Source organism: Pan paniscus, chromosome 19 (assembly GCF_029289425.2).
Source record: "Pan paniscus chromosome 19, NHGRI_mPanPan1-v2.0_pri, whole genome shotgun sequence".
NCBI lineage: Eukaryota > Metazoa > Chordata > Mammalia > Primates > Hominidae > Pan > Pan paniscus.
In genome coordinates, this window is record NC_073268.2 from 89,522,835 (window position 1) to 89,549,526 (window position 26,692).

General features: G+C 52.3%; 1 protein-coding gene and 1 long non-coding RNA gene across 3 annotated transcripts in view; one reads left to right on the plus strand and one right to left on the minus strand.

Moving 5' to 3' along the window:
- Positions 1-26,692, minus strand: part of SDK2 (sidekick cell adhesion molecule 2) — a 316,025-nt gene that overhangs the window by 171,602 nt on the left and 117,731 nt on the right. For both annotated transcript variants that reach the window (XM_008965925.4, XM_003813355.5), the window contains exon 2: positions 2,603-2,762. In XM_008965925.4, the coding sequence (XP_008964173.3) occupies positions 2,603-2,762 (160 nt within the window). The remainder of the gene's footprint in view (positions 1-2,602; positions 2,763-26,692) is intronic.
- Positions 8,001-17,514, plus strand: LOC103785211 (uncharacterized). Its single transcript, XR_008621793.2, has 3 exons — positions 8,001-8,947; positions 11,755-13,543; positions 14,215-17,514. It is a non-coding gene; the product is annotated as an uncharacterized LOC103785211 (long non-coding RNA).

A 26,692-nucleotide genomic window follows, 5' to 3' on the forward strand; every position in this document is an offset into this window, starting at 1 on the left:
AGACTATGCCAGCAGAAGCAGATCAGGAAGAGTTCTAAGGCCCTTCTAAGGAGTGCAGACCTTGCCTCGGGGGCACAGCAAGTTTTTAATTGAAGGAAAATCCTGATTGAACCTGCATTCAGGCACACCGTTGCCCCCAGGCCACCAGATCCAACACTCTTAGGGGCGAGGAGGTAAAGGAATGAGTTTCCCAAGTGCACGCTCATCTATTTCCCTTGAATAACTTCCACCCAACATAGCTATAAAATGGAGTATCTGCATTCTCCCTATTGCTTTGTTTTCTAGAATTTGCAGAGCAGTTAGCCGAAAGATTGCTTAGGATACACATTAAGGAAGCAATTGCAGCAATCCTTCTTCAATGAGAGGCAGTGTGGTGGATGGTAACAAATTCCCACTCTGCTGTCAGACAACTTATTTTTGAAGCTCAACTCAACCATCTGACTTTAGGTGATGTCTTTAACTTCTCTGAGCTTCAGTGTGTTTATCTGTAAAATGGGGGGAAATAACTGAAACTACTCATAGGATTGTGGGCAGGATTAAATGAGATAATCGCAGAGGGACATCACAATGTCTGCCATATAAGAAATTCTTTTTCATTGTCTATGATTGCTATTATCATTGTTATTGTCATCATCATCATCATCATCATCAATAGCTGGACCTCATCATCATCAATAGCTGGACCTCATCATCGTCAATAGCTGGACCTCATCATCATCATCATCAATAGCTGGACCTCATCATCGTCAATAGCTGGACCTCATCATCATCAATAGCTGGACCTCATCATCATCATCATCAATAGCTGGACCTCATCATCATCAATAGCTGGACCTCATCATCATCATCATCAATAGCTGGACCTCATCATCGTCAATAGCTGGACCTCATCATCATCAATAGCTGGACCTCATCCTCGTCAATAGCTGGACCTCATCATCATCAATAGCTGGACCTCATCATCATCAATAGCTGGACCTCATCATCATCATCATCACCACCAATAGCTGGACCCTGTCCACTCCCTGAATGCCTGCAGGGACAAGGGCTGACTGTTTTCAAAGGCAGGCCATTCCACCTGGTCCTTCCACTGAGCTGGAACCTGCTTCTGTGTACCACCCACCCTTGCATCCTAGCAGTGCCAGGGCCCCAGAAGAGCAGCTCTGAACCAGATAAGGAACCAACTCTCCTCCTCCCCTCCTCCTGGATCCTGCCTCCGGCTCCCTGCCGGAAGAAGTCAGGGGCAGGCTAGGCCCGGCACTACTTGCATGTGTGGTATGCCATCCCATGCTCTTGGTCACCCACTTGAGCGCGTCCAAAGTCTAAGATGATGCAGGGGCTCTTCACAGAGACGGTCACAACTTCCTGGGTGTGCCAGGTGGTGGCCAGGAGAGGCTCTGGCCCCCAACTGAAAACCACAGCAGGGGCTGCTCGGGGGAGCTTTCTGATCTCCTTGTGGGCTTCCTGGAGAACCAGAGGCCCAGAGTGGCCAGCCCTGCAGGACCTCTTGCTTGCTCATCCAGCTCTCCCCTCTGCAGGAGGGGAGGAGGTGCCCTGTCCTGGGCTTTCTTTTGCCAATGTGGCCACACTACACCAGCCCATGCAGTCCAGGGTTAAGGCAGAAAGACTGGGGTGGGGACTCACTCCAAACTCTGGCCTCCGCACTCCCTAAAGGAAAGGCTGGTTCTCCAGAAGGACAGATCAAGCAATGATACCCCCTCCTCTTATTTGCACACCTGTCCCTGGCAGCAGATTTGTATCAACATCCCCAGGGCAAGACAATCTTGTTTCCCCAACAAAACCGATTATGCACATCAGGCCCTGGGATTAATCACCAGCCACAGGGTTGGAGCCAATAAAACAGGCAGAGATGGGAGGATAAGAGCAGAAAGGAGGAAGTGCCTGCCCCAGTCTGTGGCTGCGAGGAAAGGCTGGAGGCCAGGGTGGCCTGGGTGAGGGGCTGCTTCCCTGCTGGCAGCAGATCCACCCTTGCTGAGACCCTATTCTCTTTCCCTGCTCTTCCTTCTCCCCACCTGGCAATGTCCCGGCAGGGAAAGGCCAGTCAGGCCCAAGAGCTCCATGGCATGGGCACAGATAGGAAGTGAAGATAAGCTCAAGAGGCCCTGAGAGGGCCATCTCTGTGTCCCACCTGAATTTCCCATAGATAGAAGATGTCCCCTCCTTCACTGGTCCCAGGTTGCTGCAGAGCCCACCCCTCCATTGGACCCAGGCCCCTCAACAAGAGTCCCCTGGAGATGGCAGTGTTCGAGAGAGTGAGCAGGGGGCCACAGTCACAGCCACAGCTGCTGTTAGTGAGTCCCTGTGCCCAACACCACCTCTGCTCCTATGCACTGTGGTACAGACCATCCTGTCCAGGCAGCGCTGGCCCCTGGTCCACAACCCAGCCATCCTCTGCAGGGATCAGTAGGGTGGAGCCATCTCACCTTGGGGCAGGGCTGCCTTTGCCACTCACTTCCAGAACTCCAGGCTCTAGGAGCCCTGAGCCCCACACTGTCACACAAACCCCCTCCTCACCATGCCCTCTTCAAAGCAGGGCAGTGGTCCTGGCAGCCAGGAGGAAGGGCGGGGAGGCGCAGTTTACCTGTATTCCAGGGAGAACTTGGTCAGCTCCCTGTTGTTGTGGAGCCACTTGAACTCCAGCGGCCAGCTGCCCTCGGCCATGCATGTAAGCACCAGGCGGTTTCCTTCCAGGTGCACCTGTGTCCGCACAGGCTCTGTCTTGAAATACGGGGACACATCATCTGCAGAAACAGGGAGACAAAGCCACCAGTGATCACTTGCTCACCTATGTGACCTGGTGCGTTTAGTATCCTAAGGCCCTTAGGCAGATGGAGCAGGTGCAGCCAGGTAATTTGCCCAAGGTCCCGTGGCTGGGAGGGACTTGAACCTGGGTCAGTCTGACTCCAAGGCTTGGTCTTCAGCGTGAGTCACCGACATTTGCCAACCAGAGCCCTGCCTCCTTCCTTCCCAGACCACGCTGGGCTATTGCCCTGCTGCCAGCCCACACTCCAGCATCTTCTGTCACTTCCCTCTCAGCATACACATCCACTCCATCCACTCTGCTCATGGGTTCCCCCTCCAGGGCAGGAGGCAAGAGGGGCACTTTCTGTGGCTCAGCCAAAGGGAATATCAATGTCACAAGGAGAATAGGGAGGCAGGTTGACAACTGTAGGGGGTAGAGGGTCTCCTGAGTCCTGCTCCCCAAGGCTGGGGGAAGCCCTCAAAGTGTCAATCACAGAGTCCATCCAGCAGGGCCCCGTGGCCACCGGCTGCCTGTTTCTTCCATCCTGGGTCCTGGAGCCAGCCTGCCTCTACCTCCCCGTTCACTCTAGGCTGGCCGCCTGGTTGCCCAGATGGTGGGTGAAGAGCAGAACAGCTGCTTCCCCCTCTCTGCAGTCACCCTTATCCTCTGAGCTGACTCAGCCTCGCAGACCTCCCTGCCCCACCACGGTTCTCTCGACAGAGACCGTGAACTTCGCCCCAGACTTCACAAGACTGCTCAGCTGGCTGATCTGGATGGAAATGGGGCCTCTGCCCTTCTGGCCAGTGTGGGAGAGGGTGGACATGAGTGTACACAAGGGAACTGATGGAACAATGGGGGAGACGGAGGGAAGGGGAGGGGCTCTAATCCGTCAAGGAGATACCTGCCTTTTTGTGGATAGGGTGGGGCCGGGCGGCAGGAGCCAGCATCTGGTAACAATATCCACAAAGATGACAGCACCTGCTCTGTTCCGGGCTGTTCTAGGGGCTCTACCATATGCTCATCTAATCTTCACAGCAACCTCATGACTAGACAGGATTACAATCTACATTTTGGAGAGGGGACACCAAGGCCTCGAGGGGTTAGAAACCTGCCCAAGATCACACAACTGGGCGGGAGGTGCTCAGCCCCACAGACAGCTTCAGAGCTGGAGCACTTGAGCCCACACCTCCCTCCATGAAGCCAAAACCGGGGTGGGAGGAGAGGACAGATATCAGGGAAGAACCTGCAGATGCCCAGAGCTTGTGCCAATGAGCCTTGCATTTGACAGATTCGAGGGAGTAGGTTCTAGAAAGCACCACTCAACAGCTCACCTAGTGAGCACCTACTATGTGCCAAGGGCTTGAGGCAGCAGCCGGCGGAGGGGAGTCCAGGCTTGCCAGCCCAACTCCATGCACCTTCCAGTGACCACACTGTGCCCAGAGGGGTGGGATGTAATTAAAGCTGCACAGGCTGCTGTTGTCAGGGTAGGCCCTGGGCACCCCGACCTTCAGGCCAGTGGTGGGGGGGTCTGTCATCTACGGACTTGTCTACGTTCACTCCACCGCTTCCCAGCGGCGTGCAGTGGACAAGCGTTCCTTTATCTGAGTCTCTATTTCTCTATCAGTGGACACAGGAAAAGAAATAGCTACCTTCACGTCTAAGGATGGAAGGAAATAGTGATGGTGAAAATGCTGGCTTTGTGCCCGGCCCAGAGTACATGTTCTGCCAATGTTCGTTTCCTTCCTGAACCCTAAAGTACGGTGTCCCCTCCAGGGAAGGGGCTCCACCACCCTCAGTGCTGGCTGATGCCCCAGGCCCATCTTGGTCAGACAGCTAACTTTCCCCTGTGAGCCTGGAAGGTGGAAAACACCAGACAGCCTTCTTTTGGCTTAAGAAATGGAACAAACCAGGCTGGCCATGGTGGCTCATGCCTGTAAGCCCAGTGCTTTGGGAGGCTGAGGTGGGAGGATCGCTTGAGGCCAGGAGTTCAATACCAGATTGGGCGACATGGTGAGACCCCCTCTTCACCAAAAAAAAAAAAAAAAGAAGGAAAGTTGGGAGGCTGAGGGAGGTGGATTGCCTGAGATCAGGAGTAACACGGTGCCTGGGCAATATGGTGAAATCCCATCTCTACGAAAATACAAAAGAAATTAGCTGGGCATGGTGGCAGGCACCTGTTGTCCTAGCTACTTGGGAGGCTGAGGCAGGAGAATTGCTTAAACTCAGGAGGCGGAGGTTGCAGTGAGCCGAGATCGTGCCACTGCACTCCAGCCTGAGCAACAGAGCAAGACTCCATCTCTACAAAAAAAAAAAAAAAAAAAAAGGGAAGGAAAGAAAGAAAAAGTAAAAGAGAAATGGAACAAACCAACCGAAGAAGAGGAAGGGGCTAGGGAGGGGGCAGTTTTCAGCTGGAAGGGAGTGGACCCAGGTGGTAGCTGGCTGTGGCTGGGTGCAGCGGGCCTTCTCCTGCACCCCAGGCTGGAGCATAAGGAAGGCCCAGAGCCCGGGACCCGGGTCTATCCTCTCACCATCAGATCTGCTCAGTACTGGACATCCTGGTCTTTGGTCAGGTTCAGCCCTTGTTTCCAGGCCTCACTGGGTTCAGGTAGAGATTCACTACTTAACGGAAGCCATCATGTACATGTGGGGCCCAAGTCAGCTGGCCCTGCTGCACAGCACCCCCAAACCTTGCACCCCGCAGGCCTGAGGGCTCAATCTTATTAATATATAACCTGCGGCAGGTTGGGAGGCTTTTCCTTGAACTCCCACCCTGGCTGCTACTAACCCTCACTGTGGGGACCACCAGAGGGGCAAACCTGAGGGTGGCCTCAGGGTGGCTCAGAGGGCAGGTGCTGCCAGGAGGCTGCCTTCGACTGCTCCCTCTACGTCTGTCTGACTGCTGATGTTTCATTTTGTTTTGGAGACAGGGTCTCGGTTGGTTGCCTAGGCTGCAGTGCAGTAGCATAATGTTGGCTCACCGCAGCCTCGACCTCTGGGGCGCAGGTGATCCCTCCACCTCAGCCTCCTGAGTAGCTGAGATCACAGGCGTGCCCCACCAGCTAACTTTTGTATTTTTAGTAGAGATGGGGTTTCACCATGCTGGCCAGGCTGGTCTTGAACTCCTGACCTCAAATGATCTGCCTGCCTCAGCCTCCCAAACTGCTGGGATTAGACGCCTGAGCCACCATGCCCAGCTTGCTAATGTTTCAATCACGCATCTCTCCCTGCTCATTCATGCACATCTTTCCATTGCTCTTAACAAGCGTCAGGTGAACGCAGCGTCTTAAAAACAGTTGAGAAGATGCTTCTTTCTGAGTGTGGACTTGGAGGTGTGACTACCACTGCTGGTCCCTTCCAGGGGCACTTGTGCCTCCAGGGTCTTAGGCCACCTCTGGCCAGGTGCTAGGGAGGGTGGAGAGGCTGATGGGCACCCATTTGCCAAGGAAAAGGACCCACTGCCCGCCGCCCGCCTGGCAGCAGCCAGCTCTGCTCTCAGCTTAACAAATGGGCACATTCTTACTTCACAGGCGCATTCATACTCTCCAGCAGCTTTCAAGAGCCCTTTGAATCGCGCTTTTAAAAACCCTCTGTTCATTGCTGTCATCACTCGTTTGTTTTAAAACAATAACAATCCAGCCCCTGGGTGATTAAATCCCTTCCATGTGGGGCTGACTCAGAGCCAGAACAGTCAGAGGGGCTGGGCAGTGTGTGTGTCTGCATGCACACATGTGCATATGTGTGAGCACACACACGCGCGAGCACGCACACGCTCTGCGCCCAGACGCCCTCGCCTCTGTAAACCTGCTCACTGGGCAATTTCCTCCCAGGTCCGCGTTTGCCAGTTCATTCTTCAAGCCCTCCCGGGGGTGCCAGCCTGCAGCAGAATGACTTTTGCTTGGATGGGTTGATTCCAGAGGCTGCTGGAGATAATGACTCTGGGGAGGAGGAGAGGGAAGGGGAGGCCTTTCCCTGAGAGCCTGCTGGATACCAGGCCCTGGGCTGGGGGCTCCACATCCCTCGCCTCCTGTGGTCCTCACAAGGTTCCTCTCCCCAAGCTCCTGCGGTGAAGTCACCCCCTCCCGAAAGTCAACCTGCCCTCTGGATACAGGGATCCTGGGAGGGACGCCCTACCTAGGACTCTGAGCAGTGACAGCTGATTTTCCTCCAGGACCTGCCTCGTCTGAAAGCAAGAGATGGCAGGGGGCTGGCAGGGTGTGTGCTGTAGGAAGAATGACAGACTGAGGGGAAGAAGATGCTGCTGGGATAACAGAACGTGTGGACGTGTCTATGTGTGCACGTGTTTATGTGTGCAGGTGTGTGTGTGTGCAGGTGTGTCTGCATGTATGTCCATGTGTGGACATTCACATATCTGTGAATGTCAATGTGTGTGTCAGTGCACATCTGTGTGTGCAAGCCTTTGTGTTCAAGTATGTGTGTCTGTGGTCTGTTTCTGTGTGCACATATCTGTGTGTATGTGTGTGTATTTATCTGCAGGGACAGATTTCTGTGTTGTGAATGCTCAGGAGGGTAGCACAAACCAGTGACCTTGAGAAAGTTACTTAACCTCTTTGTACCTCATTTTCCTTAGCTATAAATTGGAGATATGTTTGCTTTGAAGATTAAATACATTAATAAATATATAGTGCTTAGAACAGAGCCTGGCACGTGCTAGGAGGGGTGGCTATTAACACTATTGATCTATATAAAGATGGACAGATTAGCCCAGAGAGAAGAGCTCATATCCTGTTGGCAGCTGCCAGTGGCTCCCCTCAGCCTTAGTACTAGGATGGTGCAGTAAACAACCTGTGCAACTGTACACAACAGCCCTGTTAGCCACCCTCTCTGTGGAAAAGGAGATAATTGAGAAGGAAGGAGAATTGTGGATAGAAAGAATCAACGTTATAAAGATGTCATTCTCTTAAACTTTTCTTTACCTCAAACAAACACACATACACACACACACACATACACATACGAAGGAATTTTTTTAAGTAGGCAAAGTGATTCTACAGTTCACATAAAAACAACAACCATGAAAGAATAGCCAAACAAATTCTGAAAAAGTATAGCAAACAGAGGAAACTAGCATCGACATTTAACTACATTACAAAGCTGCAATAATGAAAACAGTGCCTTCTTGTAAAATAGACTGATGAAGAAATAGTCCGGGAGTCTAGAAATAGACCCAAATACATACGAGGAAATTTAATGTATGATGAAAGTAGAATTTCAAATCAGTGGGTAATACACCAATTAGTCAATAAATGGTTTTGAAACAGCTAGGGAACCATTTGGGGATAAAAAAATAAAGATGAATCTCTTTCTGGCACTTTTACCTCAAAATAAATGCTAGATAGATCAATGTTTTAAACATGAAAAATGATATTCTAAAAGACCTAGAAAAAAAATCAGAGATTTAAAAATATACTGTCTTGGCAAAGCAATGTACTCACCAAGTACTTTCTAAGTACTATGCAAGCTCCAAAAGGTCATAAAACAGACTGATACCTTCAACTACATAGAAATTCTGCCTGGAAAAAAAAAAACCCTAATAAACAAAAAGAAGTGACAAATGACAAACTGGGGAAAGATATTTGCAACTGTTATCATGGGCAAAGAGCTAATTTTCCTGATATAGAAATGTTCCCACAAATCAGTAAGAAAAAGATTAACAAACCAATAGAAAAATGGGCAAAGGATATGAAGTTCGCAGAAGAGAATTACAAATGCCCCTGGAACTCACACAAAGATTCTCAGCCTCATGATAAGAGAAAGGAAAACTAAAATTCAATAAGATACCATTTTTTCCCTTATCACATTGGCCAAGATGTAAAAGTGTGATATTCTGGGCTGGTGAATTTGTAGAGCAACAGGCACCCTTGCAGACAGCTTTGCGGGACCGTAGCTTGGTACGCCCTCTACGAGAGCAATTTGGCAATGCTATCAAAGCTAAAAATGCACACATCCTCCAATTCGCCAACTCTTCAAGGAATTCACCCTCCACAGACTCACTTGTGCATGTGTGAAATGACAGCACTTCAGAGCGGCTCAGCTTATAACAGCAAAAGCTTGGAAATGGCCTGAATGCCTATCAAGAGGGCACTGGTTAAAGAAACGATTGTCCCTCCAAACAACAGAATTCTGTGCAGCAGACGGCGCCTGAGCGATCTTTGAGAACTACTGGTAAGTGACAAAAACAAGAATGGGGTGGATAAGCTCAGGCGTGGAATAGGGTGGATAATCTGCTACTGTTTACGTAGAAGCTTTTCTTCTTCAAGTATAAAAATCAATTTGCTTGTATTGGCACAGGCTTTTTCTAGTGGCTCCATGAAAAATGGATCCCAGTGACACTTGAGGGAGATCTGGGTGCCCGGGGACTTGGGTTGGGGGACTAGCTTTTCACTCTATACCTTTGTGTAACATTGATATTGTGGACCACAGGTATGAATTACTTATCTATGATCAGATATATGTATATATGTGCATATGTGTATGTCAGTGTGCAGGGTAAGCTGTTCACAGGGTGATCCCATTGATGACAGGGAAGAGGACAGACCCTCTGTGTGTCATTTAGGCATGTCACATGGCTCGGAGGTCCCGGACCAGCAGAGCCTGAGCTGCTTAAATGAAGAGCGGCCTTCAGAGGCCAGCAAGAGGCCTCAGCCCGGGGCTTCCTTGTAATTTCCCATAACAGGTCAGGGGGTCACTGACTGCCATCTTCCCTTGATATTCGCACTAAATACCCCCATTGTCCTCCCTAGGCTCCAGGCTAAATGGCCCCATACAGAAGCCAATCTCAACTTCAACTTTTCCCCTTCTCTGCAAAATAATGTCATCTTTCTCTGGAGTCCCCAGGCTGTGTCCATCTCACTGTTCAGGGGATTTGACTTCCCAGCCAGCCCAGCCCTGGGAACCGCACCTCCCGTGGAGCCATTCTGCTGGGAATGGGTCGGTGGGTGGAGGAAGGGGGTGATGGCTTCTGCCAGCCACCTAATTGGCCAAATGATGTCCATCTGCCCTCCAGAACAAGCTGCAGGGAGTACCAAGCCTGGACAAACTCCCTTCCCAGCTCTGAAACATGCAGAAACCTCTCTCTTTTTGCGGCTTCTTCTCAGGCATAGAATAAGGGCTCAGTCATCACGAGCTTCCCTGGAATGCTTGGAAACAGGGTGGGAGCTGGGATTTCTAGACTCGCAAACTTTTCTCCCACCATCTCCTAGTCTTGGCCCCACGACCGTGTCCTGGACTGATTACCATGGCCTCCTAATGGGTGCAGGGGTGGAAACCTGTGCTCCTTACCCCTGGTGGGCCACACACCTGAGCAGGACGGACCCGGGGTCAGAGGGAGCAGGGGCTCAGGGTGGGCTGCTCTCACCAAACCTCACTTCTCTCCAAACTTCTAGTCTTGCTGCTGCCTTTATTCCATACTAACCATGGAACTTTCTATCCATGAAGCACTTTACATCCATCATCTTAGTTAAGAGGCCTGAGTTCATCTCAAGGAAACCACTATCATTGTCCCCATTTTAATAGGAGAAAACCAACGCTCAGAAAGGTTCTGTAACTGGACTCTGCCACATAGACATAAACCAAGATCTGGCAGGTTCCAGAGCTCTGGATCTTTCTATTATTAGCATAAGACTTCCCAAAGCTGTCTCACCCTTCACACCCCAACCTGTAGCACCAGGGGTGGTGAGAGGGATGGGGGACATTCAAGGAGGTTGGTGGCCTCTCTCAGGGAACTGGTTTTGACTCCACAAGCAAAGGTCACGCAGCATTCATACTCCAGCCTGCGATGTCACAGCCCCAGAGCCAGATTCTGGGGTGAGGGCGAAACAGGCAGCCCAGCTGGGAATGAGTCCTGCGAATTAGCTAGAAGGATAAGGAGGCAGAATATCCCAGAAGAGACTGGTCTGCCCAGGGGGTGAGGGTTTCAGGTGGATGAGCTAAGAAAGGGCAGGGAGAGAAGCCTGGAAATGGAGGTCAAATAGCACAGAAGATGAACACATGCAGGCGCGGGGTCCAAGTAAAATGAAGCAGAGGCCAGAGCCTTAGGGGCTTCTTGGGAAGAAGGGGCTAAGCTGGGGGACCCCACCCTGCAGCCCTGCTCCCGAGGAACCACCTTTTCAAGAATCTGGCTTGAAGATCCCAGTGGGAGAAGATAAATTGGGTTTACATCCCATTTCCATGCTAACTAGAGTTTGACCTCATGCAAATTCACCTCCTGGGCCTTACCTGTCTCATCAGTGAAACAGATGGAAACTCCTGCCCCAGAGGCTGCAGGAGGATCAAATGAGCTAATGTGTGTGAGGTTGGAGCCACGGTGCTTGAAGCCTCAGAGGTGCCCCTTTCTGCCACACAAACCATTGGGGGTGACCACATAGGAAGGAGATGGGGAAAGAGGGGCAGGGGCTGTTATGATCATTCCACCTGTTTCCCGCTTCTCAGAACCATTCCCCTAAGAAGCCCGCAGTCTCTTGAAGTTCTTACATCTGAGGCTTCCAAATTCAGCCCCCTCAATGCCATTCCAAGCTGGCTCAAAAATTGGGTCTTGCCTGGGATGGCTCATAAGGTTTTGAGCAGGGTCAGGACTGGTAGAGACAGCTGGAGCCTGGCGAGGGGTTGCAAACGCCTGCGTGGATTGGTCCCACAATGTTGGTCAAACCCAGGTGGGAGATGGTACTGGTCAGGGTGCCGAGGGCCCAGGAGGAGGCTGCTGTGGCCCTGTTCAGCCCCTGCCCTCCAGAAGAAATGTCTGCACGTCATACACTAGCTAGGTGGGGCAGGGACTCTAGCTGCCTGATAAAGGCTGCAGGGCCTGGGGCTCCTGGCGAGTCCCTTCCCTCTCCCAGCCCCATGCCTGGCAAGGCCTCTTGCTCCTGCCTCACCAGCCAGGGACCCAGAGCACCCTAGCCCCCTTCCCTTGGATTCCCTCCTCCTCCCTTCTCCCACAAATGAGATGCTAATTTATGCTCCTCCCTGTATCCTAGCAGATGCCTGGCCCAGCTCTGGCCCCGGTGCGGCCTGCATGCCAAGCGCTTCATTAGCTGGGAAAGAAGACTCTTGCCCTCCTTCGTCTAATCCTCGCCAGTGACCTTCAGGAACCAGGCACCTTCTGACGTTGGGAGCCTGGGACGGTGCAATCATCAATTACACCGTGGCCTCTGCAGCTGTTCCTGAATGGATTTCTTGCTCAGAGAAGCGTGTTTGAAAAGCATCTAATGGAACGGATCATCAATTTGTTTGAATACACATCTAATCTGATTAGGGGGGCACTGGCCACCAGGGCAGCTAGTGCAACTGAGCCTTGACATGGCCCCAGGGAATCGTAAGTGGGGTGGCGGGGCCAGTCTGGGGAAGGAGGGCTGTGTGCCCTGGGCCTGCCACTGAGCCCTCCTTGAGCTCAGCCCATGGTACGTCCAGCCAAAAAAGTCACAGAGAAAAGCAGAACACATCACACAGATGCCAGGAGAGCTGGGCCCAAGACTCCTGTTTTTCTATAGCCCTGGCACTGGGCACAGAGCCTGAGACAAAGAAGATGCTTGGGAAATATGTGGCAAATGAATGACAGTAAGGCCCAACATGGAAGCCAAGGGATGTTGAATAAAGTCATCTGCGGGACAAGACTAGGTGATGCCTGTATTGGGTTGAATATGTCTCCCTCAAATTCATGTCTTCCCAAAACCTCAGAATGTGACCTGATTTGGAAATCGAGTCTTTGGAGATGTAGTTTGTTAAGATGAGGTCACGCTGGAGTAGGATGGGCCTTCCGTGACTGGTGTCTTGGTAGGAGGAGAAGAAACACAGGGAAAGAGACACACAAGGAGAAGACAAGAGCCAAGTAAAGACAGAGACAGGGACTGAAGCGATGCATCTACCAGCCAGGGAACGCCAAGGACTGCTGGGAGCCACCAGGCAGGCCTAGGACGGGGGCAGGACGGAGCCTCCCGTTGAGCCTGCAGAAGGAGCATGCCCCTGTCACCCTGATTTCAGACTTCTGGCCTCCAGAACTGTGAGAGAACAGATTTCTGCTGTTTAAAGCCACCCAGCTTATAGTACTTTGTCATGGCAGCCCAGGAAACTCATGCAATGCCTACAGGAAGCTTTGTCCGTCATTCCACAGAAGGCAGCATGGCAGAGAACCAGAAGGAAGTCCGAGCCCTGCCTCGCTGGATGTAGCTGGTCGTTCCCAGACACATCACGTGCGCCATGCCACTCTCTTCCCTGGGGAGCCCTTTCTTTCCTTCTTTACCAGGAAAATATTGGTTTTCAATCCATGTTAGTTCCTGTCCCGCACTCCTTCAAAGCTCAAATGCCATGTCCTCTGTAACTCTTCTTCAGATGTCCTCCTCAGACTCCTGAGATCGCCTCCCTCCCAACATGCTTGGTGATTCCCATGCTACATCCCCTACTGCTGGGCACACTGGGGCTCCCTCATCTTCCTAGCCCCAGAGCCTGGCAACAGCCTGGCCTGCAGAAGAGCCCAGATCCATGAGAAAGTGGGCAAGCAAACTTGCTGTGGACCAGCGGGTGCCTCCCTTCTTGGGAGTGGACCAGAATGGAGATCACAAAGTTCCCTTCCAGCCCTGACATTATAAGAGCTGAGTAGCCCTCTGGGGGATGACCTTACCGGGCCCTGTAATGGGACCACCTGGGTTCAAACCCAGTGGACTCTGCCACTCACAAGCTGTGTTTCCCTGGGCATCATTCTGTAACTCTGCTGCACCTCTCCTGAAAAATAGGGATAGCAGTGCCTCCCTCGTTGGCCTATGGAAAGGGGTAAGTGCTTCAACCAGTGCCTGGTACAGAGAAAGAGCCCTTGAAAAGAAGGCTGTTATTATTCCTCATCTTGGCTTGGTGCAGCCTCTGCAAGCCCATCTCATAGCCGGGGCCTCTTGTTTGAACCACACAGGTAAACAGGGCCAAAGCACCTCCAACCTTGCATGGAAAAAAGACGGTTCTCATTTCCAATAGGTTTATTTTGCAGTTAACAGAGGGGAAGGGGGCTCTTTCTTACATTTCCCTTGGAGGGTTCAGAGATTAAACTTATACCATCGATTAGAATGTTTTGGCCTAACGGTGATAGTATCATTTTAGTGTATTCAGATTCATTTGAGCTATAAAAGTGGCGATAATAAAATATTCACTAACTCCTGGAATTCCTCCCAAGAAGCCCGATGGTGTTACATGGACCACAGTCCTCTTCCCCTCAGTGACCCCAAGGCAGGACAGCATGCTTGGAGCAATTCTCCAGTTTTACAGCTGAGACTTGAGACGCCCTAGAAATTGATCAATGGCCTGGCCGGCCTGGGTGGCTTCATGAGACTCAGCTCTGCCTCACCTCTGGCACCCTTCTCACAGGTGACTTTGTCCACCATGCAGGTACCACTCTTCTGCCCATCCCCTAAGCCTGGGGACTCTGGTGACAAAGAGACACTGTCTTCCTACAGGTCTGCAGGAGCCCAGAGCGAGGACTCATAGGACCAGGGATGCGTCCAAGAACCCACAGCCTGGGGGTCTCCAGTGTCTACCTCCTTGGTCAACGATGGTGCCACCAGATGCAGGGCACGGAAGGCTGTGCCGTGAGGAAGGACCAGCACCCCAGAGCTCTGGCTGGCATGCTTCCCAGGGGCAGCCCCTGTTCCTCCTCTTGCCCACCCTTGGAGACGGGCCATCACCTAAGAGGAGGGAGAGATGGAAGTCAGGGGAAGATGGGAGCTAGGGGCAGTGGCTCTGACTTAACACCAGCATTGGTTTCCCAATATTGAATAAAGAGGGCTGAGCTGGACAGCAGGTGTCCTTAGGGGCTTGACCTCACCACCCCCAGACGGGGCCTGTCTGCCCAATTTCAGGGGCTTCTCCTCAATTTCCTGGCTTCAGGGCGAGGCTGCTCAGCCCAGGGACAAGAAGGAAAGATGGGTATTTGTTAAAGGCCTACTCCACACTGAGCAGCGCGTGTTTAACCATTTAATCCTCCCAGCCTCCTTAGGGGAGTGCTATGAGGACTTCTCTTTTATTTCTCTCATCTGAAGCTCAGATGAGAGAGGTACCCAGTCACATGTGTGTCAGTGGCAGAGCTGGGTTTTGAACCCATAGCCGCCTGCCTCCATGCAAGGCCTCTGACCTCCCCTCTGTCCAGGCTGCGTTTGGAGCCCAGGAACAGATTCCAAGGCTGGGCCCCGCAGGGAGGAAAAAACAAAGCACGAGTCGCTCTCTGCACGGAGGCTGAGAGATGGAGCCACCGCTGAAGAAGAACACACATTCATCAGGCTGGTGACCCCGGTGTACCAGCGCTTTGTGGCGTGTAACAAAGACTGCCGAGCGGAAAATTGGAGTTCAATTTGCCGTCCATCCTGCACGCAGTGCTCAGCCCATTCTAGTCCCTGGCAGGCACCTCTGTGCTTTATCATAAATAATAACACCACGCGGCTCTATGGCCCTTTCCGCAGTTACAGTCCCTGAGCAATTTACAAGCCAGATTATACACAGAAGCCTGCACATGCCTGCCGGCCAGCACACACCACACACACGCGGCCTCCTCCCCAGTCACTCCTAGGGCCCACGGCCATCCTGGTGTCACCCATCTGGGGCTGCACCCAATCTGGAGGGAAGCAGGCCCTTGTGCACCCCTGGACACTGGGCTCTGCTCCTGCCCCGGTCACCTTCTTTATCCCTTTTACTGGCTCTCATGGTTGGCAGAGAAACCACGAGGTCTGGTGGCCCACTGCCCCTTGCTGGACCAAGGTCAAGGCCACTTCCCCTCTCTTTCTTTCCATTTTAGAAGGAGCTTCTGGACCTCCTCCCCTCCGATCAGCAGTGGCCCTTTGTCTCTACCACAGGGAGTGCCGTCTCTCCTCAGAACTTATTCGGAGTAGTGGGGGGTGCAAAAGCAGCAACAGGGACCCACAAGTTCAACCGCTCGCTTCACAGACGAGACCCCCGGGGCCCAGAGAGGTGCAGCAGCTTCCCTGGGGACTCTGCATCAGCTGCTGAGCTGAGATCAAAGCCCAGGACCACCGGCACCCAGTCCACTACACAGCGGAGCCCCATGGAGGGAGGCAAACAAAGGTCTAGGGCAGACTGGGCTGCTCCCTCTGAGCATCTAGAAACTTCCCCAGAAGCAGAAGCTTCAGGCAGGGCCTGGAGGGGCTCCAGCCGCAGCTCCTTCCCCCTCTTGCCATCAAACTAAATAAGAGGTCAACTATTGTATGATGCCATTTATATGAGATATCCAGAGTAGGTAGATCCATAGAGATAGGGCTGAGATTGGTGATTGGCAGGTGGTTGGGAGAGAGGGGAATGGGGAGTGACTGTGAGTGGGTACAGGCTTCCTTCTGGGGTGACGAAAGTATTCTGGAACTCAGTGGTGGTTGTACATCATTGTGAATGTACTAAGTGCCACTGAATTGCTCACTTGAAAATGATTTTTTTTTTTTTTTTTTTGAGACAGGGTCTCGCTCTGCTGCCCAGGCGGGAGTGTGGTGGTGCAATCATAGCTCACTGTAGCCTTGAACTCCCAGGCTCAAGTGATCCTCCACTTTAGCCTCTCGAGTACCTGGGACCACAGGCGCGTGCCACCATGCTTGGCTAATATTTTGTATTTTTAGTAGAGATGAGGTTTTGACATGTTGCCCAGGCTGATCTCGAACTCTTGGACTCAAGCAATGTACCCACCTCGGCCTCCCAAAGTGCTAGGATTAAGGCATGAGTCAGTCTTAAATTGGCTAATTTTATGTCATGCAAATCTTACCCCCATCAAAAAAATAAAAAAAAATAAAAAACATACAATCGGTGCCAGGTGTCGCGTGGCCTCCTACTTCCCCTCCTCTCCCTGCCAGCCCCATGCAGTTCTTGGGAAGAAGATTAAAAAGCTCCAGGTGCTGTGCTCCTTCCTGTGCTAATCCATCATCTGGCTCCTGCCTTCCTGCCTCCCGCCCTTGCCCTGCCTGTACTCAGGAGCTTCTCCCATGTGTGGGCTCAGGCGCTGGGTCTCCTCTGGGTTCTGGAGGGTGGGGATGCATTTCCAATCACTCTCAAGTTTGCAGGCCATTTGCAATGACAGAAGGCCTTGGTTTTGCTACAGGATGGGAGTCGGGGGCGGGGGTGAGCCCCAACTCCACATTTACAGACTGCTCGAGACAGAGTCAACACCTGTTTTCTGAGCCACAGTCTCCTGGCGCGTACCAGGAAGTCCTGTGACACCTCCCTTGCTGGGTTTTGTTAGGATTCAATGCTGTAGAACTGGAGAAAAACCCGGGGACACTTTGCCTGGCTGAGGGCTTGGCACACAGAGATCATAGGAACCAGGCAGGTGCCAGGCCTCGTGCTGGTGCGTCAAGTTCATTTTCTTATTTGCACCACACAGCAATGCTGTGGAGTCGGAACTATTCACGGCCTCACTTTACAGAGGAGGGCACTGAGGCTTGCAGAGTTGAGTGACTCCCAAGATTACATAATGGAAGTGGAATGGATGGTGTTGCAGGTCCACATTAAAGGTTTGTTTTTTTGCTCCTTCCACAAGCCCGGTGTCATCAAAGACCAACCCAGAGTGTGCAACTCTGAGTGCCCCGGAGAGAGAAGGCAGGGCTTTGCTCTGGCGGAGCTCCAGGGTGGGCGGATGGGCTGCCCCAAAGGCAGGCAGGAGACATGCTGTGCTGACCCCTGCCCCAGGCTGCAGCCACCTCTGCTGCCCACCTCATCCTGGCCTGGCTGCTCATGTGCCTGGTGGCAGGTGGCATTCCCAGACAACAGCCTGGCCCACCTGCTTGGGGAAGCAGAGGAGTCTGCTGAAGGGGGGCAGTTGGTGGTGGGGAGCGACAGGCGGCAGGCCCCCACATTCCAGGGGACTGTATTCATTATCCTCGCCTGGGAACCAGCTGGGGTTCTCTGCCGTCTCTGCTCTTCTGCTTTGAAAATACATAGCCCATCTGTGGTATAGGAAAGGTGGCTGAACCAACATCTGCAGGAGAAGGTGATGGTATGTGGACTCTGCTACCGCCTCCTGATGGTTATCCACCCAGGGAGGTCAGCAGCTCCCCTTGCTTCTCTCGCTCAATGTCATGTCCTCAGATCTAATCAGCACCACCCCACCCACCCCCGCTCCTCTCTGGAGGAACCTGGGGCCAGCAGCTGATACCAGGGAAGAGGAGTGAGACAGAAACAGAAGGAAATTCATACTAATGAGAAAGCAGACTGGGCTCACCCTGAGCATCTCCATGGTGCCAAGGTTCACATTCAAATGGAGTTTGTGTCTCTGTCTCTGGTCCCCAGCTCCTCTTGTGGGTGGGATGAGGCAGGAAGAGGCAGCTGAGGCTGGACATCAGGGAAAGCCCTGGGCTGGAGGCCAGGCCCTGTCCCGGCTGTGGCTGCCGCAGCTTCTTAGCTTCTCTAGTGGGAAGCATCTGTGGAACTCATCTAGCCCAACCTCTCTTGCTGGCAGACGGGAAAACCGATGCAGAAGAGACCAAGGGAGAATTGGAGCTAGATTTTGATACCAAGTCACTCTGTCTCACTTGATAGCTCTTGGCCTCATTTTTTCCATCTGTTAAAATGGGCATGAAGGTTTCACAGTCACCTGCTGTCCCCTTCCAAGTCTAGGCTCTGCAATTGGGCCTTTTTGAGGATGTCTGGTTATGCCAGGAGAGCCTCTCTTCCCCGAGAGAGACCAAGCTTCCCCTCTTGATGAGGGGAGGGCTGGTGCTGTGGACTGCTCTTCATGGATTTCTGCTATACCCCATATTAAGGGCTGAATTGCACTGAAGTCCTAACCCTGGATACCCGTGGTTGTGATCTTATTTATTATAGAAGTGGTCTTTGCAGAAGTAATCAAGTTAAGATGAGGTCATGAGAGGGGACTCTAATCCCACATGACTGATGAAAAAGACGCAAGGAGAAGATGGCCACGTGAAGACAGGTGAAGATGGGAACAATGTAGCTGCCGGCATGGGAACGCCAGAATCGCTAGCAGCCCCAGAAACCAGAAGAGGCAAGGATGGGATTTCCCTTACAGACTGCAGAGGGAGCATGGCCTTGCTGGCACTTTGATTTCAGCCTACTGGCCTCCAGAACTGCGCGACAAGAAATTTCTGTTGTTTGCAGCCACCCAGTTGCGGTACTTTCTTATAGCAGCAAATGGAACCACCCCCTCACCTGCACCCCCCAAATAACAGGCCAGCACTGCGCAGAGCCCTTTTCTCTATGCAGGTTTCCCAGATGCTGCCCCAGCAGAAGCGAGCCCCCTCTTGTATGCTCACATGTCCATCACGACAGCCCTAAACTTCTGAGAGCCTTACTGGACCTGGTACATCTTGGTCATTTCTGTACCTTCAGTCCTTAATCTGGTGTCTTCCACAGAATAGGACCTCAGTGGACATTGAGCAAGGGAATGAATGAAAGGGATTTTCTCATTTCCAGGCTCTGTGATCATCCCTTACCTGCCCCTGCATCCCTCTGACCTATCGCTTCTCATTCCTACTGGCCACTTCTCCACGCTTGGGCCTCCATTTGCCCTCCCTGGCCCCAGAATCATGTCATGACAGCTGCTCTGCAGTTGGGCCTGAGCTCAGCTAATGGTGACTGACGACATTCTGTGTAGCAGGGACCCTCGGGCAGCAGGATTGGCATGTTGGCGGGAGGCACAGTGTGATTGATAGCCTACGTGTTGATAGGTCCTTTCCAACCCCTTCCCCAGAGGCTGGAGCTTTCTGGGAAGGAGACCAACATGGCCCCTGCCCGCCCCGGCCATTCACACTTCTTTTTCTGTTGCCTCCCCTCTTTCCCAGAACTAAAATTCCTGCCCTTCCCCTGGTGGGCTGGGGATGAAGGTGGATGGGATGTTTAGTATTCTTGGGCTCAGGCAGAGAATGAAGGGCTCCTTGTATTCCCCTTTTTCCTGCCAGGACACCCGCATCCAGACAGAGTGATGTGAGAGTCACACACCTACTGTGCCCTCTTCCCTCTAGCATGACTGGAGCAGGGGGCCTCCTTCCCAGGACCCCTGTCTGCAGTCATGAGGGCCAGGCACCTCTGTGCTCTCTGTGTGTGATCCCTGAGCCCAGGTAGCACGACTGTCCCATTGCATAGATGAGAACACTGATGCTCAAAGACATGAAGTGACTTCACCCAGGTTACACACATGGTCAGTGTAGACCCTGGGATTGGAATGCCAAGCTGTCTATCTCCAAAGCCCACGCTCCTTCCACTACAATGCATGAAGCGGTTTGGAAAGGCAACAGAGCCATCGCTGGGTGCTTCCTCCTCAATCATGCAGACGTTTCAGGCAGGAGCAAGGGTTCCATCTCGCCTCTGCGCACATCATTCCCATGGACTTGGGCTGCCTGGGAAAGGCCAAACCATCACATGCATCCCATGGGTGAGGCCGTGGATGGCTGTCCAAGACTCACCTTCCTAGGCCTGTGTGGCCCTGGGCAGCCAGGCTACTTCTTTGGGCCTCATTCCCTTTAGGGCATGATGAGGCTCGTCTCTGCCCACCCCTCCCCAGGGCACCAAGGAGTAAGCGAGAGCTGGCCTTTGAGGCAAGAAGCCCGGAGAACCATGGGTCTTGTCCCCAGCTGTGTGAGATCCAAGACAGGCTCTCCATGGGGAACTGACACAGGGAGAGGGAGGGCCCCAGAAGCAGCCCTCGAGGGGGCGAATGCCAGGAGGGTCCTAGGAGATCTTTGCTCACTCTAGCCAGGCCAGGGGCACAGCAGGCAGGAGGGCAGGCCGGTAGCTAGGGTTTGGCAATAGACAAAGCCAGCAAGGGAAAGGGAGAGTTTACAGGAAGGCGACAAGTTATCGGAAAGGACAATAAATTAATATAATAGGGTGCTTGGCTGGTGACAGGGAATAAAACACGTGGTCCAAAAAAGCCCCATGTGAGATTGTCAATAGGATGAATGAGAAGGGAAGAGGGAAATGGGGGAAAGAATGGGAACCGGAGGCTCACTGAGCAGCCTGTGGGAGGCGGCGAGGTGGCTCTCCTCACTGCACCACCACCTCCTCTGCCTCTTCTCAGATCAATGCTGGCATCAGAACCTTCTCTCCAAACGGCCCCGCAAGATCCCATCCCTATCCTAGAAGTAATTCCCTCCCTTTTGCACTGGCTCCCCCATCCCTGCCTACCCAAGAAGGATCCCCCCAACCTTGCCCCCTAGATTTCGGTGCCCTTGACTCCCATCCCATGCAAATGCCCTCAGCTCTTAGCCATAATGCAGAATATGCATTTCAACCATTCATTCTTTCACTGAAAGGTCAGTTCATTCATTCAGCAAATGCTTTTTGAGCATGTACTATGTGCCACAAAATGTCAGAGTGAGCAAGAAGGAAATCTCTGCCTCAAGGAGCTCCCAGGCTCATAGGGGAGATGGATGAGCCACTTGGCAGTGGGACAAGTGCGCGACAGAGTGAAGCCCTTGATACATCAGGCTGCTGCGGAGGCACAGCTTACAGGGCCGTAATGGCCCTGGGGAAGGTGTCTCCAGTGAGCATCCTAAGTGGCACGAGCCAGGTGGGGCAGTCGGGAACACTCACAGGCAGACGGTGTCATTTGTGAAAAGCCAGGATGCGTGCGAGGAACGGTGGCTTCTGGGAACTTTAGCTATTTCAGCATGATGGGGCTGGAGGGTGCAGGGTTGGGGGCTGCAAGGTTGGGGGAGATGTGGCCGGCCAGCACAGGGGCCGCAAGAGCAGGCCTGGGTGAGATGAACTCTGATTCAAGCCCTGGCTTTGCCAATTAGGACCTGCATGACCTTGGGCCAGTCAGGTAACTTCTCTGATCTGGTTCCTCTTTGAGGAGAAAGAAGGGGGTGGGAATAATTTATTAATATCTGCTTCGGAGGAGAAAATGCAGATGTATCTCTCAGCTTGGCTTCTGGGTTTTGAATGAATCAATGAATGAATGAATGGTGACGATCAGAGTCCTAGGCTTATAAATTATGCCTAGGTGCTTGGATGTCATCTGTGGGTGGTGGCGAGGCACTGGAGATTTTGAGCGTGTGTGTGTGTACATAGGTGTGTGTGTGCATGTGTATGTGTGCATATGTGTGTGTTTGCATATGTGTGTGTTTGTGTGCATATGTGTGTATTTGTGTCCTGAGGGCTTGTTTGGGTGGCAGGATCAGCCCAAGGCCCCACAAACCCACTTATGTCTCCATCTCCAGCCTTTCTTAGAGGACAGTCACGTGCAGTGTGAGGAAAGATGAAGCTGAGGATGGTCCTGAATAATCTTTGATGAGCATGCAATAAAGGACCCTCAATTCCTCAACACAGAGGATCTCCAAGTCATGACTTGTCTTGTTGACCTTTCCTGCTCAGTGAACACCAGTTATAGGCCCTGGCAACACAAAGAGGTGTAGACATGGCCCTGCCTGGAGGCCTTCGCAAGCTGGCCTGAGAGATAGGATTCACACTGTGAGGGATGACTAACGGTGTGAGGCATCACCGGGCATGGGCTCACTGCGGATACAGGAGCTAGGCGGATGGGCACTTGGGGAAGAGTGGGGCCACTGAGGATTGGCGGGGCAGTCAGGGGAGCTCCAGGGAGGAAGGGGACCCTGTGAGTCATTTGTTCACGGATCAATCCAATGGCATTGGACTGTCACTCTGCACAGGGGGAGGGGAGCAGGATGATGCAGTCTTGGAGCTCATGGAGCTTAGCATCTACCAAGAAATGCAACGTGAAGCAGGGACTGCAAGAGTGGGGGAAGGGGTGTGGATGGTGTGCAGATGGCAGTGGGAATGCATAATGCAAAGGAGAAACCTCTCAAAAAGGTCACCCTTATGGCAGACAGAAGCCAGGCAGAGGGAACAGCAGGGTAGGGAGTTTGGAGGGAAAGACAGCCTGGCCCATTCACATCTGGCTCAGAACTGGAGGGGGACTCCTATGGTTGGAGTCCTAATGGCAAGAAGAGGAAAGGAAGAGGGAACAGGAGAAGAATGCACAGGGCCTGCACTGGCCTCATTAGTGAGCCACATCCAGGCTCCAGGGCTCTATCCTAATACCGATAAGAAGGCCCTGAAGTGACATTGCCAGCCTGGCAGTTTTCTGCACCCCTCCTGGCAGTGCAGAGGAGCGTGGATGGAAGGAGGTAGGTGTGCCGGCTGAGAGTCTAGTTTGGAGGCTGCTGCTGTAAGACTCCAGGGCAGAGACGATCTCCCAGGGAGAAATACCTCCTTTGGTGGACTTCGTTTTCTTTTCCATCCTATGTGGAAACTGTTCCCTGTCCAGAAGAAAAATGATGCTGAGGGGAGAGGAGGTGGCTTTTTCACTAGGATTCTGGTGCTGACGATGGGGGTGGTGAGAAGAATGGGGATTGTGGAGCTGTTTTGGAGGTGGAACCAAGAAGATCTGTGTTACATTGGAGGGCGGGGGTTGTCTGAGGGAGAGGGAAGCGTCAGCAGTGAGGGCGAGGTGACCGAGATGGAAACACCGCAGCTGGTTTGGAGAGAAGATGCCAAGTCCAGTTTTGGGCATGTTGTGGCCAGCTGGTTACCCAGGTGGAACGTTCAGGTGCTAGCCAGTCCTGGACCCCAGAGAAGGGGTGTGGAGCCATCAGTTAGCAAATATAGGGGAACTGGAGCTGCACACCTTTCAAAATTCCCAGAGAGACAGGGGAGAGTGAAGCGGTAGGGAGCCCGGCAGTCTTTGCTGAGTACATCTCCAAAGTCTCCCCGGCTTCTTTTCCCATCCTGGGTTCCTAAGCCCCATTCCTAGTCTGTGCAGGTGCAGTGAAAGAAGCAACACGTATGAAGAGCTTGCAATGTGCCAGGTTGTCCCAGGCGATGCACCAAATCCACATGACAATCCTCCAAGGTCACTACCACTTCTCTAATAGATGAGGAAGCAGCGACGCAGTGAGGCTGAGGATCTGCCCAAGGTCACCTGGGAGCGAGCAGTGGAGGGATTCACACTTGGGGCTGGTCAAGTCCTTGGCTCCTGCTGTCATCCCAAGGCGACCTACTGCCTCACTAAGCCCCAGGTGAACAGTGAGGGCTGCTTGCTCTCTGTTCTCCACTGTGATCCCCTAAGCCAGGGGCTGAGGCCTTCCACTCCTCCATCTCTCTCCTTCTCTCTGTTGACTCTTTGACACTGCAGGGTCGCCATCCAGTACAGCAGATCAATCTCTCTATGGCTCATCTGCTCCCGCTGCATTTATTCCCTGATGGTCGAAGCTTTTATTTCCGGGTGACAGGAGCATCCCCTGGCCATCCCCAGGCACAGATAACTTACGGACCAATCAATACACCCATTACCCTTTGGACTATGGCACCGACACAGGTGCAAGGAGCCAGGGGAGCAGGCCTCGCCCCTGCACCTCTGCCATCCTTGAGGTCCCTGAGCTCTGCCCAGCTTCTGCAGCTCCTTCTGGTGGCTCTCACAAGGTCTTCTCATTGTTGCCCCCTCTTCTGTCTTTCTTGAGTCCTCTTACACCATTTTGGCTACCTGAGCCTTCTGTAAATACCTCCTTTAGGGGCTTAGCTTTCTTTTCTGTCATATGGGGAAACTATTTCCTTGTCCAGAAGAAAGATGATTCTGGGAAGAGAGGAGGTGGTTTCGTCTGTAATGAGCGAAAAGCATGCATGAGTGGGGACCGGGGAGTCCTACAGTCAGTACCGAGGCTGAGGACAGCTGAGGGAGGACCAGGCTGGAAAACAGAGATTTCACTCGGGTCTGCCTCCACCACTGGGGACTGGGAGACTTTGGAAAGGCCACCTTAGCCCTCTGTGCCTCAATTTTCTCATCTGAAATGGAGGTAGCACCTTCAATATAAAGAGTGGAATGATTATTAAACAAGGTAGGCTAGGATTATTAACAAGGCTGCCTTGTTAATAAGCCATAGGCAAATTAGGTCAGGGCACTGGGTGGAGTAGCGTTCCCCAAAATTCATTTCCACTTGGAACCTCAGAATGGGACCTTAATTTGGAAATAGAGACCTTGCAGGTGTAATTCTTCCTGTTAAGATGAGGCCATACTGGATCAGAATGAGCCTTAAATCCAATGACTAGTGCCCTTACAAGAAGACCAGGTGAAGCCACAGAGACACACGGGGAAGATGACCATGGGAAGACAAAGGCAGAGATTGCAGTGATATATCCACAAGTCAAAGAGCACCAAGGGCTGCCGGCAAACACCAAAAGCTAGAGACAGGCATGGAACAGGTCCTCCCTCAGCACCTCCAGAAGGAACCCGCTGGACTGACACCTTTACTTTGGATTTCTGTGCCCCAAAACTCTGAGATGATACATTTTTGTTACTTGAGTCACCCAGTTTGTGGTATTTGTTATGGCAGCCGCAGGAAACACATAGAGTTGTTAACACGGTAGTGGGAGAGATGTCCTTAATGCAGGACCCATTCCTGCTGCCCAGTGGGGTTGAGTGAAATTCTCTATGGACATGGGCAAGGTGGAAGGAAGGGGGCAAAACTACCCTTCCACATCTTGCATTCCAGTCGAACCCATACCTGAAGAATGGGACAGCTAGCTTCTTTATGCTTTGCTCTAGCTTCTTGTCTCCTCTCTGGCAACTGTTTATGACAGTCCCCTCCTGCATTAGTCCATTTTCACACTGCTATAAAGATACTGCCTGAGACTGGGTAATTTATAAAGTGAAGAGGTTTAATTGACTCACAGTTCTGCATGGCTGGGGAGGCCGAGGGAAACTTACAATCATGGCAGAAGGCGAAGGGGAAGCAAGGCACGTCTTACGTGGTAGCAGGAGAGAGAGAGAGTGCAGGGGAAACTACCAAACACTTATAAAGTCATCCATCAGCTCTCATGAGAACTCCCTCACTATCATGAGAACAGCATGGGGGAAACCGTCCCCATGATCCAATCACCTCCCACAAAGTCCCTCCCTCGACACCTGGGGATTACAATTTGAGATGAGATTTCAGTGGAGACACAGAGCCAAACCATATCACCTCCCTAGGATCCACAGAACACCCTATATACAAGGACCCTATATACAATGGTAGGGGCTGTAAGCCCCTTGCAGGGGTGTAGCTTGTACTGCTGGTTGGGTGGGAGCAATGATGTCCAAATGGCACTACCACATGCATCCCTTTCACCTGGTCTTACAGTCTCAATTACCCCTGGCATTCTCCAACCTTCTCCCCATGATGGCCTTAACAAATGTCACGGCACCATGTTAATTTTCAGAAGGGAATCATTTTGAGCATCTATTAGTGAGAACAACCATGCCCCTTGTGGCCCCAGTAGAGCATCTAGCTACAAACCCATAGGAAAAGGGGACCCCGTCTGTGTTCTCTGACAAGGGGCATAAGACTCTCCCTAATCACCAGCCCCAGGGAGGCTTGAGGGATCTCTCTGGGGTGTCTGACTATGCCAGTCACTCACTTCCTGACTCTGTAACCCTGGTTTCCACCACCTTCTCCTAGTCCTCCTCCTTTTCCCGCCTTTCCTTCCCTGCCTTCCTCCTGTGGTTCTGAAATGTTGATGTTTCCAGCTTTCTGCTCTGATCTTCCTCGTTCCCACCCTCATCCCTTGGAAAGTACAGCTGCTTTTCTTTTCTGCTTTTAGCTATGGCCTGGATGTGAATGCCTCCCAGATCTTTAACCCTGATTTCTTGCCTGAATAAGTCAACTGTATTTTGATGACCTCCAACATGCTCAAAAGTTTAAAATATCCACAGCTGAGCTCTGGTCTCTGCAAGCTTGTAGAGGTACCGTAATTTTCTCATATACTTAGCGGTCTTGTTTGTACAGTCATCCAATCCAGAAATAACAGTGCCATCCTTGGATTCTTCTCTGCCCTTCCCCCACCTCTGACCACCCACTCACCCCCAGGCCCTGTGAGCCCAGCTGCCTGTTCCAGCTCTGGTGCATAACACGGCGTCTGGTCCACCGTTGGCATTCAATAAATATTTTCTGAACTAACAAATTAGTCCTGCTGGGTTCACCTGCTAAGTAT